General features: G+C 41.4%; 1 protein-coding gene across 1 annotated transcript in view; it reads left to right on the top strand.

Moving 5' to 3' along the window:
• rgs7b (regulator of G protein signaling 7b) overlaps positions 1–16,396 on the top strand; it is a 335,399-nt gene that overhangs the window by 268,265 nt on the left and 50,738 nt on the right. The window contains exons 7-8 of the mRNA XM_060940302.1: positions 3,406–3,482; positions 4,836–4,917. Coding sequence (XP_060796285.1) covers positions 3,406–3,482; positions 4,836–4,917 — 159 coding nt within the window. The remainder of the gene's footprint in view (positions 1–3,405; positions 3,483–4,835; positions 4,918–16,396) is intronic.

Below are 16,396 nucleotides of genomic sequence, written 5' to 3'. Positions count from 1 at the left end.
AACTGACAGAGCGAGCAAGGAGAGCACTGGTCAGAGAAGTAGCCAAGAGGCCCATGATCACTCTGGAGGAGCTGCAGAAATCCACAGCTCAGGTGGGAGAATCTGTGCACAGGACAACTAGAAGTCGTACACTCCACAAATCTGGCCTTTTTGGAAGAGTGGCAAGAAGAAAGCCATTGTTGAAAGACAGGCATAAGAAGCCATGTAGGGGACACAGCAAACATGTGGAAGAAGGTGCTTTGGTCAGATGAGACCAAAGTTGAACTTTTTGGCCTAAATGCAAAGCGCTATGTGTGGCGGAAAACTAACACTGCTCATCACCCTGCACACACCATCCCCACTGTGAAACATGGTGGTGGCAGCATCATGCTGTGGGGATGCTTTTCTTCAGCAGGGACAGGGAAGCTGGTCTGAGTTGATGGGAAGATGGATGGAGCTAAATACAGGGCAATCCTGGAAGAAAATCTGTTGGAGGCTGCAAAAGACTTGAGACTGGGAAGGAGATTCACCTTCCGGCAAGACAACGACCCTAAACATACAGCCAGAGCTACAATGGAATGGTTTAGATCAAAGAATATTCATGTGTTAGAATGGCCCAGTCAAAGTCCAGACCTAAATCCCATTGAGCATCTGTGGCAAGACTTGAAAATTGCTGTTCACAGACGCTCTCCATCCAATCTGGCTGAGCTTGAGCTATTTTGCAAAGAAGAATGGGCAAAAATTTCAGCGTCTAGATGTGCAAAGCTGGTAGAGACATACCACAAAAGACTTGCAGCTGTAATTGCAGCAAAAGGTGGCTCGACAAAGTATTGACGCAGGGGGGCTGAAAACTAATGCACATCACATTTTTATTTGTTTAAAATTTTGAAGATCATTTATCATTTTCGTTTCACTTCACAATTATGTGCTACTCTGTGTTGGTCTGTCACATAAAATCTCAATAAAAAAAGGACTTGAAAGCACAAGTGGAGCGCGTCCAGCGGCGCGCCACTAGGTGGATTCTCCAAGTTAAGATAGGTGAGATGTCATACAAGGACAGGCTGGTGGCTTTAAACATCTTGCCACTAGCACTAGACCGTGAACTTAAAGAGCTTGTATTTTTCTTTAAATGCTTGTACAAAGAGATTGATCTAGACGTAAGCAACTTTGTCACCTTTGTATCGCACGGGAGGACACGAGCCAGTAATTCCTTTAATCTAAAGCCGCCGCTATGTAAGACAAGTACCTACCAGGCATCTTTTTTTAACCGTATTGTTAAATTATGGAACCGTGTCTGTAGCGCAGTGGATACTTCCATTGCTTTTTCTAGCTCTGCCTCTTTCACTTTATTAAGTGTCAAGAAATTAATGTTTAAGCACCTGGATACTTTCTTTGACCCGGACTGGCCATGTACATGGACGCTTGCGCCAACTTGTTCCTGTCACAGGTTGTAACTAGTTTTAGACATATTAATTGAATTTTTATATAATTTTATTGCTTTTGTAAGGTTAAGGGTTGCACCCAGCATGGGACTTGTTCCCGTTCGTGCTCACCCTTTTGGGCTAACTTTAATTTTAGTTTTTGTTTTTCTTCTTTATTATTGTTTATATTTTTGTAAATGTTAATTTCTTACTGATGTAAATTTTTGTAAGTAGCCCAATAAAGTTGTTAAAAAAAAAACTTTTAAGTTCGTGGCTGTAAGGTGGAAAAATGGGGGTATGAATACTTTTGCAAGGCACTGTATATATATGCTATATTTACTATATGGACATGGTCTCAGAAAATTTTATTTATAAGCAGTAGCCACATGGACCCATAGGGTACCGATTTTTAACAATGGCTGAAGCCATATTTGCATGCATGCTGAACTGTGAGTCACTAAATCATCCATTATCCGTAACTGCTTATCCTGTGCAGGGTCACGGGCAAGCTGGAGTCTATCCCAGCTGACTACGGGCGAAAGGCGGGGTTCACCCTGGACAAGTCGCCAGGTCATCACAGGGCTGACACATAGACACAGACAACCATTCACACTCACATTCACACCTACGCTCAATTTAGAGTCACCAGTTAACCTAACCTGCATGTCTTTGGACTGTGGGGGAAACCGGAGCACCCGGAGGAAACCCACGCGGACACGGGGAGAACATGCAAACTCCACACAGAAAGGCCCTCGCCGGCCACAGGGCTCGAACCCAGAATGTTCTTGCTGTGAGGCGACAGTGCTAACCACTACACCACCGTGCCGCCCCGTCACTGAATCATTTCAGTCATAATTGACACAGTCTCTCTCAATCGACTCAGTAAGTTCAATGAATCAGGTTCATTTGTTCAGCTGGAGATTTCCAACATATGTTATAAAACACTACAAAATAGCAGTGATTATTCGTTATTTTATACAACTCAATCTCGTCGACCTTTAGACAAAGAAACGAAAAGAACGTTGCCAATTTGTTCTTGATTAAATTGTCCATTGTACTGAAACCTCAAAAATTATTTCACACTGTTTCATAAAGTTTCCATTGTCAATACAATTGTTTTAATATTTTTATCCACATTATTATATTTGTTTATTCTATACTTGCCAATTATTTATATTTGTTATGCGCAGCTTGCATATAATGTTTGTCAGCTTTTGAAACCCTGTGCCTAATAAAAGTATTATTCTAATATGGAAATGTATGAATGAATCTGAACGAATCATTTAGTTGAATGAACCTCTCAAGCCAACAAAAATGCATCTCGCAGCGCAGGGAAGTGTCTTCATAAACTTCCCGTCTCTGTATCCACATGGTTTAGAACTCAACATCGCTTTTACATTACATCAGTTGGCATCCAATCAAAAGTGAACTCAAATTTGAATCTAATTTAGAATAATTTCCCGTCGTCTTGCTATCAAACAAAATGAATTCGTTAAATTTACCCTAAGTCATGATAATTGTTGTCCTTTAGCTGAGGTGGATTTGTTTTTCTGGAGCAAATCTGGAAAACGAAGTCTACAGCATTGGTGTATCTCTGATCAGAAAATGAAAAGTAGCCAAAATGAACAGAGAACTGATAAAACACTGAGACCCAGGGCTTATAACTGAGGACACACCAAAAAAAAAATACAGAGGATTTAAATATGCAAAATAATATGGGGTAATATTGACACAGTTGAACAGAGTCAGGGAATTAGACAAGGAGGGAGATTTATAACAAAATATGGACTAAAACCAAATAAAAGCAGGTGGTAGTGTCGTCCTGAGAGCTGCGATGCAAAACAAAACTGGTGAACGTCATTTCTCAGATGGGAAACTTGCAGGTGTGACAAAAAAAATAAAATAAAAATCACAAATAAACCCTGAGATATAAAAGAAAGAAACGCATCATCGAGTCTCATGTGTGTGTACAGTACGGTATGTGTCCCTGTTTGTGTGTTTCCAGGAAAGTTTAGCGCGGCTCCAGAGGGCTTTTGCACGGAAATGGGAGTTTATATTTATGCAAGCAGAAGCACAAGCTAAGTGAGTATGAGAAAGAGACAAACTCCAGATGGTCCCATATTTACTGCTGAAAATCCATATAAACATCTTTAGTTTTATACTGCTACAAGCGACAAAGCTAATGTCGCTAACAAGTAACAGCAGATATATTTTCTGTAAATATCTGCTTCAAACCACAATGGCGTCACTTGGTGGTGTGGTTCAGGACACAATGTGATTTAGTTTGATCTCGAAACACAAACTAAACTTCATTGTGTAGTTGAACTGAGGAACGGTATAAGGGCTCATGTCCTAGGCTCCGCCCCCAAAGATAGTTGCAAGGAATGGAGATGTTCGATATCTTTGGGAGTAAATTTAACAGTTATTCCATGAAATCGAGTCGTACATGAGCTGATAGCCGATGAGGTGCGTAGCACCGAGTACGACAAGATTGAGTAGAATAACTTTTATTCTATCCACATTCACTGGATTTTGAGAAACGGAGCATTTTTATTTTTTGCAAAAATCGATAAATAAAAACTTTATACAAAACGTCTGGCAAAATCATTTCAAATTATTTATATATACTGTATACTAGGGCTGCGTACCTAAACGTAACATCAGGTACAGGTACCGGTACAGAGGTTTAGGTACAGGTCTGGACCTGTACAATTTGACAAATTCTTCTGAACTTCTTCAATAATGACAAACATTAATAAACTGTTGACAACTTGTCAGTATCTTTATTCAAACAAAACCAAACATAACTAGGTTTCCTACCTCACTTCTCAGTCACCCTAGAGTTAACTTGGGACAAAAAGTCATAAGTTGTCTCACAGCGAGAAGTGACTACGCTAGAGTACTACAGACTACGCGCAGTCCGCGGCCTTTAACTTACGCGGCAAAATTACACAAAGCAACAAAGGCTGCCAGTGCCAGCAAAGGAAAAATGGCTGACCTGCTTTTGAGTCTTTTTGACCAGTCAGAATGCTGGATCAGCCAAGCTCTCGCAATGTCTCGTGAGACTGTGGTGAGAGGATCTCAAATCAAAGATGGCTCTGATTTCAAGTTCCAGTGCTAAATTTTCATCTTTGTGGTAGGATTTACGCATCTTCAGTCACAAAATAAGCAGATACTTGGTGTAAATTTATATCGGTACAGTACCGGTACTTCATGATCCGGTATTTTGGACCTGTACCGAATCGATTTTCATGGTACAGTACCGGTACACAGTACCGGTACGCAGCCCTACTGTATACACTGTCGTGAATTTAATTACTGATTTTTCATACACCAGAACTCAAAAAAAAAAAAAGCCCTCTACCACGAATGGTCGACACTTCGAGTCATATGTGCTGTTCTATTACAGTTTTTTTTCTCTCTCTTTCATTTCAGAGTGGATAAGAAACGGGACAAAATCGAGAGGAAGATTCTGGACAGTCAGGAGCGGGCATTCTGGGATGTGCACAGACCTGTGGTGAGCACTACCGGTATATCATTGTCCCGAAGTAGTGTTACTCATCAGATTAGCCTTTTTAATATCCATCAGACTCACCATCATCATCCCACTCCGTTTTACTCATCACTGCCTGGGAGTTTACCCACGTAGGTAGATGTTTATTCTGTGTGCCATCAGCAAGCCTTTACTGTGCCTACACTCTGTACACAAGTATGAATTACCTGATCAGTGTGAAGCAGTAAAGTCTCAAAACAAGCACTAACATTAAACAGATGATGAATTATCCCGTGGTAACTGACATCATTAACAGCCTCCACAGATCTACATTTCCAGTCTATCTGAGAAACTCAGCAGGATCTTCTACAAACTTCAGACCCAGTAACACTCAGGCAGAAATTGGTCCATCCTAAGGACAGGATACCCAGACACAAACAGGACAACGTAGTGTATGCAGTGAGCAGAGGTGGACAAAGTACACTGCAAAAAATTCTCTTGTTGAGAGAAAATATCTTTAATATGGGTGAATTTATCTATTATTTCTTATTAGAAGTTTACTAGAACTCAAATATAAGATTATTTAGCTTACTTTGAGGGCGGCACGGTGGTGTAGTGGTTAGCGCTGTCGCCTCACAGCAAGAAGGTCCGGGTTCGAGCCCCGGGGCCGGCGAGGGCCTTTCTGTGTGGAGTTTGCATGTTCTCCCCGTGTCCGCGTGGGTTTCCTCCGGGTGCTCCGGTTTCCCCCACAGTCCAAAGACATGCAGGTTAGGTTAACTGGTGACTCTAAATTGAGCGTAGGTGTGAATGTGAGTGTGAATGGTTGTCTGTGTCTATGTGTCAGCCCTGTGATGACCTGGTGACTTGTCCAGGGTGTACCCCGCCTTTCGCCCGTAGTCAGCTGGGATAGGATCCAGCTTGCCTGCGACCCTGTAGAAGGATAAAGCGGCTAGAGATAATGAGATGAGATGAGCTTACTTTGAGACGCTTTTACTAATTTTAAGCCTTAAATTTTCTTGTTCTATTGGCAGATAATTTTGCTTCTTTCTAGAATTGAATGCTTAAAATGAGCAAAATTATCTGCCAATAGAATAAGAAAATGTAAGGCTTGAAATTAGTAAAAGCGTCTCAAAGTAAGCTAAATAATCTTATAGTTGAGTTCTAGTAAACTTCTAATAAGAAATAATAGATAAATTCACCCATATTAAATATATTTTCTCTCAACAAGAGATCATTTTTTGCAGTGTACCCAAGTTCATTATTTATGTCAAAGTACAAATCCTACTGGTGAAATGTTACTCCGATACAAGTGAAAGTTGTCCAGTCAAATTTTTACTGAAGTTAAAGTACTGACATTTTCTGTCAACACATTGTTGCATTATTGCCATAACACTTACAAAACCTAAGGCCTCTGAAGCAACCGACTGGATTTACTGACGAGCTTGTAGAACCTGTAGAGCTGAAGCACCTGATGTGCTAGCAAACTCTTTTCAAACTCGAAATCATATTGGGTAGCTAATGCTACTAGAAAAGAAATATTTCTACATTGTTTATTTGGCAAGATTATGCTAAACTTAACGTTATTCATGTTAGCGTAACTCTGTTTTTACATGCTAGCTAACAGTGTTCAAGTTAACTAGCTGTGTGTGAACATTAGCCATGAACAAGGTTATGACAACTTGGTGGGCAAATCCATAGAAAGTCATTTGACTAACCAGACTGTACAGCTATTGCAACGGTATTGCTAGCCCTAAAAGCACAACACTTCATTCCAAGCTTTCTCTTGGAATAAAACATTTACAGACCTCAATATGCTTCTACAGGTTGGATGGTGAGTTTTTGAAGGCCATGATGTGGTTCATTTTAAGCAAACATTTAAAACAAAATGAATCTTTAATCCTTTCAGAAAACTGAAACATGGGTTCGAGGTGGAGCCATGGGTGTGTGCATTCCCCAGAAGAACTGCCTCCTTCCATTCTGCCATCAACTGATCATGTTAAAATAATACTGCTGAGAAACTGAACTTGATTTTATACAGTCTATGGATGTGACCCTAGTGATTACTGAAAGGTGACACTGAGACAGCCTGCGATAAAAACAATCATGTTTTATAAAAGAAAACAAAAAACATCCACTTTCAAAGTTGCTTCCTAGTAACAAGTAACAAGGACCTTGATAGAAATGTAGTGGAGTGAAAAGTACGAGATTTGTCTTCTTGATATCAAACAGCTGTTTTGATAACTTTCAGTCAGGATTTCGTGCCAATCATGGCACTGAAACAGCGCTGATTAAAGTTATAAATGACATACGTCTTAATACTGATGCAGGCAAAACATCGGTCCTGGTGTTACTGGACCTCAGTGCAGCTTTTGATACTGTTGATCACAACATACTGCTATATCGACTTGAACACTGGGTTGGGTTGACTGGTAAAGTTATCAATTGGTTAAAATCATACTTAAAAGATAGAAGCTTCTTTGTTACCATGGGGAATTGTACCTCAACATCAATGTCCTTGACCTGTGGTGTCCCCCAGGGGTCGATTCTTGGACCATTACTATTTAACCTTTATATGCTCCCACTTAGACAAATTATCAAGAACAACTCAATTTTGTATCACTGCTATGCAGATGACACCCAAATTTATTTTGCTCTATCACCTAATGATTATGCCCCCCTTGAATGTCTCTACCAGTATCGACCAAATCAACAACTGGATGTCACAAAATTTTCTTCAGCTGAACACAAATAAAACAGAAATAATTCTATTTGGGAAAAAAGATGAAAGACTCAGGATTACCACTATTCTTGACACAAAGGGGATTAAAACAAAAGATATGGTTAAAAATCTTGGTGTTTTCATTGACAGCGAGCTAAATTTGACAGTCACATGAAAGCAATCACTAAAACGGCATTTTATCACCTAAAAAACATTTCCAAACTAAGAGGACTTATGTCAAAAAATGATCTGAAAAACTTGTATGCGCCTTCATCTCTAGTAGGGTTGATTACTGCAATGGCCTTTTCACAGGCCTGCCAAAAAAGACCATCAAACGACTTCAGCTGGTTCAAAATGCAGCGGCGAGGGTTCTCACACGAACAAAAAGAACAGAGCACATTACTCCAATTCTAAGGTCCCTTCACTGGCTTCCAGTAAGCTACAGAATTGACTTTAAAGCATTGCTGCTGGTGTACAAATCTCTAAATGGTACAGGGCCCAATGACCTCTCTGATATGTTGCAGCGGCCTAACCCAATCAGATCTACCAGATCGCAACAGCAAAATTTACTGTTAAAACCTGTTGTTAAAACAAAGTGTGGTGAAGCAGCTTTTAGCTACTATGCAGTACAGCTATGGAACCAACTGCCAGAGGACATCAAAAATGCTCCTGCTGTTGGCAGCTTCAAATCTAGACTAAAGACCAAGCTGTTCTCAGATGCTTTCTGCTAAATGATTAATATTGTCATCTTTACATGTTTTAAACATTCTTAACTTTTACAGTCTTTGCATGTTTTAAACTTTACTTAACTTTTATTCTATTTTATTCTGCTGTTTTTTTACTGAACTTTTACTTCATTTTATTATTTTATTTCTACCATTGTTTAATTCTTATTATTTTTCTTCCCCATTTATTTTATGTAATTTTATTTTCTATTGTTTACTGTTTTGCTTTTACTTCTGTAAAGCACATTGAACTGCCACTGTGTATGAAATGTGCTATATAGATAAACTTGCCTTGCCTTTCAAATGTAGTGAAGTTAAAGTCATAAGTTTCCAAAAAAAAATAATACTCAAAAAGTATAGTACACAAGTAAATGTACTTCGTTACTGTCCACCTCTGGCAGTGAGGAATGCACAGACCTGTACATTAGGGAAATGAAACAACTGCTTCACAATTGCATGGCTCAGCACAGGAGAGCCAGTTCCTCAGGCCAGGACTCTGCAGTCTATCTTCATCTCAGTAACAAAAGGACACTCGTTTCAGGACTGCAGCATACGCATTCTAGCCAGAGAAGACCGATGGTTTGAAAGAGGAGTAAAAGAAACCATATTTGCCAACCTGGAACAACCATCACTGAACAGAGGAGGTGGTCTGAGACACCACTTATCAGCCACCTACAATGCAGTCCTTGGCACACTTCCCAGAAAACTGAATACACATCCACACCAAGACTTAGCTGATTTCAATGACTCACATGATGGCAGAGAGAGAGAGCCAATGACCCACAGATCACCCTAATGACCCTCGAGGCTGCTAACACCATTCACACCTGGCCTCCAGTGACCCTAACACCTACAGGATGACAGAGGGTCAACGACCCATGATTACAATGGTAGAGGGAAAAGAGGAGCAAAATCACATCAAGAAAGCACTTCAGAACTGTGGGTATCCCAACTGGGCTTTCTTCAAGAGCAGAAAAAGGAACATAACGGGCAAGGAGGATAACAGGAACAAATCAAGAAGATTGTCATTCCCTACATTTCTGGTCTATCTGAGAAACTCAGGAGGATCTTCTACAAACACAACATTCCAGTACATTTCAGACCCAGTAACACCCTGAAGCAGAAACTGGTCCACCCTAAGGACAGAATAGCCAGACACAAACAGGACAACGTAATGTATGCAATTCAGTGCAGTGAGGAATGCACGACTCGTATATTGGGGAAAACAAAACAACCGCTTCACAGGTGCATGGCTCAACACAGGAGAGCCAGTTCCTCAGGCCAGGAATCTGCTGTCTTCATCTTAACAAAAAAGGACACTCATTTCAGGATTGCAACATACACATTTTAGCCAGAGAGGATCGTTGGTATGAGCGAGGAGTTAAAGAAGCCATTTTTGTCAACCTGGAATGGCCATCACTGAACAGAGGTGGGGGTCTAAGACATTATTTATCAGCCCCCTACAATGCAGTCCTTGGCACACTTCCCAGACATCTGAATGCACACCAAAACCCAGCTGTTTTCAGTGACTCACAGGAGGACAGAGAGAACCAACAATCCATTGATCACCCCAACGACTCTCGAGGCCGTTCACACCCAGCCCCCAGTGACCCACACCAACAAGATGACTCAACGACACCTTAGGATCAGGGCTTTGAACCGGAATTTTTTTCCTATTGGTTCGTTCCGAACAGAAACGGAATTTTAACGTTTCCGGTTTTGGGTTCCACCATTAAATAGACGTTCCTGAACCGGTTAGAACAAAAAAATTTCGTTCCCGGAACGGTTAATTACGTTCCCTGTCAGCTGTTTAACAAATGGCTATAAAGTTGTGTCTCTGTCTCATCCGGCTTAAGCCAAATGTAGGCTAATTCTATTACAACCTTCATTAAATAAGACAAGAAATAATTCAAAACAATTATTATTTCAAATGTTGGCGATTTGGATTCTCAGTATGTCTTCCCATCTACACAAACAGAAAAAGTGCCAAAAATGAAAGATAATTTGTTTAGTGTGTTACCAAAGGCTAGTCAGGCCCTATAGAGGGCTACCGCATGACGTCACCACGCCGCGAGATTTTGTTAGGCGCCATATTGGAAGTACATATCTATGCAAGTACATACATTCATAACAAACTACAGCTGAAATGTAGCCAGGGCCGGTTCTGCCCTAATCTGGACCCGGGTGCAACATCGCGCAACCCCCCCCAAAAAAAAAAAAACAGTCTAAATCAGGACAACCATCACATAATTATAACTATAAACATTTTATATCAACTATTTTAACTAAATGGGCTATAATAAATAAGCCTGCAGGCAGCCACGGCGGGCTGCCTCAGAAAAGTAACCATTCAATGACGCAACTGAAAGCCTGCAGCCACGGCGGGCTGCCTCAGAAAAGTAACCATTTGTCCTACCTTAAAACTCGTTTTGCATTTTCGGCCTCCTTTTTTGTATTTTCAACCCTCTGTTTATTTTCTTTCCTTTTCTGAAAACCCGATTTGTGTCCAGAGATTTTGTTCTGCTACCAACGAACTAACTCGTCAGGTCTCGTCTCTCGAGCCCGCGATGATTCCCGTGGGAAGGGCAACAACTGATACATTTTTACAAACAGCCAATAAACAGCCAATAGGGAGGTTGCATCGTTCAGGCTCTTCTTTGCTCAGACACTCAGTAATGCACTTACTCACTAGTAGTCCACCTTCCCGCTCTCTCCATTCAGTCAGCGAACGTCACACAGGAAGTGAACCCCAGCGGGTCATAGAAACTTGCGCAGGAGAAGAATGACTATTTGTAGGCTACAGAAACTTTGAGGAACGAAATAAAAACCGGTATTAACCGGTTACCATTATTTTTAATAAGCGTTTCTGTTCCGGAACATAAAGTTTCTGGTTTCGTTTCTGTTCCATGTGAAATAGAAAAAGTTCCCGGTTTTCGTTTTCGTTCCTTGAACCGGTTCAAAGCCCTGCTTAGGATTGCTTTTCACTCATGAGAGGATAAATACCTGATAGTCAGACAGAACTGAAGAAGCCTTTCGGATGAGAGGTGAAACGTCTTCAAGAATCTTCAAGCAAGTCCAGTTGCTCTCTTTTACCGCCCACAGTTTGATTAAATCTGATCTACAGGGAAACCCTCCAGAGGACGTCCCAGGCCTTCATATGTAGACAAATTTCTTTAATTTGTTTAATTAATTGACAATTTAGAGCACCTGGAGGAAGCCCACACAGACACGAGAACATGCCAACTCCACACAGAAAGGCCTCCGTCAGCCGCTGGGCTCGAACCCAGAACCTTCCTGCTGTGAAGTGACAGTGCTACACCACCGTACCATGCTTAACCACTTTATCATGTATACAGTACTTACACATTGGAAATTGTGATTCCTGGATACCCATTGTCTAAAGTGCTTGGAAAGATGATTAAATCTGATCTACAGGGAAACCCTCCAGAGGACGTCCCAGGCCTTCATATGTAGACAAATGTTTAATCTGACTACATCTGATTTACTTTAAAAGATGTTGATATGATGTTCTTCTTTTGGCTGCTCCCTTTAGGGGTCGCCACAGCGGATCTGTTCCACGTATTTAATTTGGCATAAGTTTTTACACCAGATGCCCTTCCTGATGCAACCTTCCTCAATCTATCCAGGCTTGGAACCGGCACCAAGTATACACTGGCTTGCGCGACCCCAGTGGTTGGGTATTTTACCTAATCTGCATGTCTTTGGACTCTGGGGGAAACCTGCATAGACAAGAGGAGAACATGCAAACTCCACACAGAAAGTCCCCCATCAGCCATCAGTTTGGCTCAAACCCACAACCTTCTTGCTGTAGTGCGAACCACTACATGACCATACCACCTCAGTCAACGTCAATATGTTATGTGCTCCAAATAGTTATATGTTTCAGCCAAATTAGCTCCTACTAGCTTTCTGTTGTCAGACAGTATTAATCCATCCATCCATTATCCATAACCACTTATCCTGTGCAGGGTCGCAGGCGAGCTGGAGCCTATCCCAGCTGATTATGGGCGAAAGGCAGAGTACACCCTGGACAAGTCACCAGATCATCGCAGGGCTGACACACAGGCCAAGTTTACATTAGACCGTATCTGTCTCGTTTTCTTCGCGGATGCACTGTCCGTTTACATTAAAACGCCTGGAAACGCCGGGAAACGGGAATCTGCCAGGGTCCACGTATTCAATCCAGATCGTGTCTGGTCCGGTGCTGTGTAAACATTGAGAATACGCGGATACGCTGTGCTGAGCCTCGTCATTGGACAACGTCACTGTGACATCCACCTTCCTGATTCGCTGGCGTTGGTCATGTGACGCGACTGCTGAAAAACGGCGCAGACTTCCGCCTTGTATCACCTTTCATTAAAGAGTATAAAAGTATGAAAATACTGCAAATACTGATGCAAATACCGCCCATTGTGTAGTTATGATTGTCTTTAGGCTTGCCATCCTTCCACTTGCAAGTGGTAAGTGACGCGCATACCCGATATGCACTGAGAGCACACACACAGCGGCTCAGTCCCGAATTACTGCTCGTGCACTTCACTCGCGCGCTCTGTGAGCTGCGCAGGGCCGGAGTGCGCACCCTCCAGAGGACACTCGCTGTTCAGGGCGGAGTGATTTGGAGCGCAGGATGCCTGCGGAGCCGAGCGTATCCGTGTATTGGCGTTGCTGTGTGCACGCGAATCGTTTTAAAAACGTTAATCTGATGATCCGCTGATACGGTCTAATGTAAACCCCACCACAAAGACACAACCATTCACACTCATTCACACCTACGGTCAATTTAGAGCCACCAATTATCCTAACCTGCATGTCTTTGGACTGTGGGGGAAACCTGAGCACCCAGAGGAAACCCATGCAGACACGGGGAGAACATGCAAACTCCACACAAAAAGGCCCCCGCTGGCCACGGGGCTCGAACGCAGAACCTTCTTGCTGTGAGGCGACAGTGCTAACCACTACACCACCGTGCCACCCATCCAGTATTAATGATTTACATTATTTTTTGTTTTTAGTCAATGCTATTACCAGTGGATTGAGATAAGAATGCAGAAGGGAGCACTGATATTGCAGAAAAGCAGTGGAATTCATTTATACTCTGATTTTAACAAGTCAAAAGGAGAACGCCACATTTAATATAAAACAGTACTAAGGCATATAAGAGAGTTCTGAAGAACCAGGAAATGAAAGCACATTAAAATGAGGCTCTTTTTAATGAATGAAAGAACCAATGCAAATTAGTGTAATTAAGAGTGACGCTTTTTTTTAATGAATCGAAGGGCCTGTGGAAATGAGATCCAATTAGACTGGGACTTTTCAGAGACAGAATATAATGAATATGAATTAATCTAATTAAATGTGTACTGTAGATTCCATTTTCGATTGATTTTCCCAGCACTGTCGGTCATTATGGTTTATTTTATCAGATATATTCTCTTCTTTGACTCCATCTCTCTGTTTGTTGTTTTTCCCCAATTTTTTTTAAATTAAATATTACTATAACACTGATGCAGACATACGCTAAGATGTCAGTCAGTCAGATTGGTCTTCGTGTATACACAATAGAGCAGTTAGCGCTCTCCTCCAGGTGTGTTCAACAACAGTTTGAAATGATGTGGTGGCTTCATGTGTCTCAGAGGAGCCATTTTACCTTGCAGATTGGTGATGGTTGTGCAGAAAGAGCATCATGGCTAGTGAATGGGAACTGACAGTAATTACACTGGGAGAAAATTGGGTTGATGGACAACCTGTTGGTCGCCGTAGCAACGTGGAGGAAAGAACGAAAAATAAAGTATCGAGAACGGAGGTGGATACTTGGGTATAATTAGCAGAAAGATTGTGTCGTGGTCATGGTTAAGGGTGGGGTCAGCTGGGGTCGGGGCATACAAGCATACAGTCAACTCCAGAATTATTGGCACCCTTTCTGGAAGTTTTTTTTCTTTTTGCTCATTTTTAATAAATGGTATTTTTGTGGCTACTGCCTCATAGAGGCGAAGCAAGGCAGTAGCCACTATGTCATCATGTTGTAAGAATGAGTGTAACAATAGCGCACTGCACATACGCATAAGCATTACAATTATCTAGAGGTCTGCGCGGGACAGAATTTTCAGTCCCACTCCCGCCCGCATTGTGCAGTCCCGCTCCCGCAAAGAATTATGATTTTCAGTCCCGCTCCCACCCGCAAATCCCGCATGATGCAGACGTTCGCGTTATTTCTCACGAAAGTTCTTGTCATTGGCTTGGGGAATTAAACATGCTGAGCTTAGCTGAGCTCTCCACTGACCGATCCTTCATTTATTGTAAGTTTATTGTTTAGACTCTGACATTCTGCTGACACATTCCAAGTTGAGCGCTGCATGTGCTCATGATTGACAGCTCTCGCTTTGATTGACAGCTCTCGCTTTGCGCACTCACACTCCCACTTCCGAGTCTGTGGCGTTATGATTCCAACCGCGATTTCATTCTCCTCTCATATGAAGTGCTGCGCAACCACAACCAGCTCCTCAGATTATACACTGTCTATTTCTAGCTTTAAATTGAACAATATGTGCGATACACAGTCCTTTTTAATACTAGTTAATACTTAATACTTTTTTTAATACTTTTTAATACTTAGGACTAATACTCTTGACTTAACGGTAAATGTACCTCTTTTTAAAGCAGCACTTACTTCTGAAGCACTGTGAGCTTCACTAGAGGAGCTCTGCTCTTCTGCCATGATCGGAGATCTCAAACACGGAAGAGCGGAAAGGAATCGGAAACGTACGCGAGATTAGACCACATCCGCAAATTTAGGCATCTTAAAATGTTTTTATTAATGCCAAATAAAATATCCAGCACAAATTATATACGATAGACAAATTAATAATTTATAAATTTTATTTTAAACACGTTTTTAGTTAGCGGGACTGCAGCTTATCACCTCTCCCGCCGGCGCCCGCATTGTGCACTCCCGCCCGCGCCCGCAATGAGCTTTCAAAATTTGTCCCACGCCGCACTGCTTTGCGTCGGGTCCTGCGGGACTCCCACGGGAGTGCAGGGCTCTACAATTACCAGAACGGCAAATAGTGATCTCATGAGACGAACAGTTGATCTCACGTTATCAAAGGTACACAAGAATGAGTGGTGAAGCCACGATGTCATCATGTTGTAAGAAAGAGTGTAGCAATAATGAAACTTCGTAACCAATCAGCACTTATCCTGATCAAGTTCGATTACCCATTCTACTTCGTGATAAATTTCGGAAGCAATCAGAACCGGAAATGAAATTAGAGAAACCTTGCGATAACTTTGTAGTATCAGAAGATAATCAGCAGATAAAAAGATAAACAAAATTCACCCGGTGGTTCGCCAAGGCAACTGATTCGATATCAAGTAAGTGGTGTTTATTTTAAGAAAATTTACCTTGTGATCATCACAGCTTTTATTTGGTCCTTCTGAAAGGTCAAATGAAAGGTTTTGTAAGTTGTTGTTTTTTTTTTTTTTTTAGCTTTTTGGCAGATATATTGAGAAGCCGATATCAAACTTCTGCCATTCGCTTTAGTTTTTTATTTTTTTTTTTTAATTTGAGAGTCTTTACACTACACTTGTGAAACAACGTGCTCATTAGTACTAAATGTTCTAAGACGCTTCATGAGCAAGTGCTTTCTTACCATTTTGAAAATAGGTCTAGTATTTTGAACAAAACACAGTAACCGAAATTGGTAACCAAAATACTCCAAGCCCTGATGCTGCTCACAGCTTGGTGATGCTAGAAAGAGATGAGGCGAGTAGAATTGATAACATGCATATATGCTATATTTACTGTATGGACATGGGATCAGAAAACAATTTTATTTATAAGCAGTAGCTACATGGACCCATAGGGTACCGATTTTTAATAAATGGTATTTTTTTAACGTGCTATGGTGAACAATAGCCACAAGAGGTATGATTAGGTCATGAACTAACAGAGGCAACAAAGCACTATAATAGAAAACCAAAAGGGGCAAACAATGGTTCACAGCAGTGAAGAATTTCTCCCTATGGGAAGCAAATAGTG

Source organism: Neoarius graeffei, chromosome 14, assembly GCF_027579695.1.
Source record: "Neoarius graeffei isolate fNeoGra1 chromosome 14, fNeoGra1.pri, whole genome shotgun sequence".
NCBI classification, from domain to species: domain Eukaryota; kingdom Metazoa; phylum Chordata; class Actinopteri; order Siluriformes; family Ariidae; genus Neoarius; species Neoarius graeffei.
The sequence above is the reverse complement of the archived record's forward strand: the minus strand, read 5'-3'. Positions and strand labels throughout refer to the sequence as shown.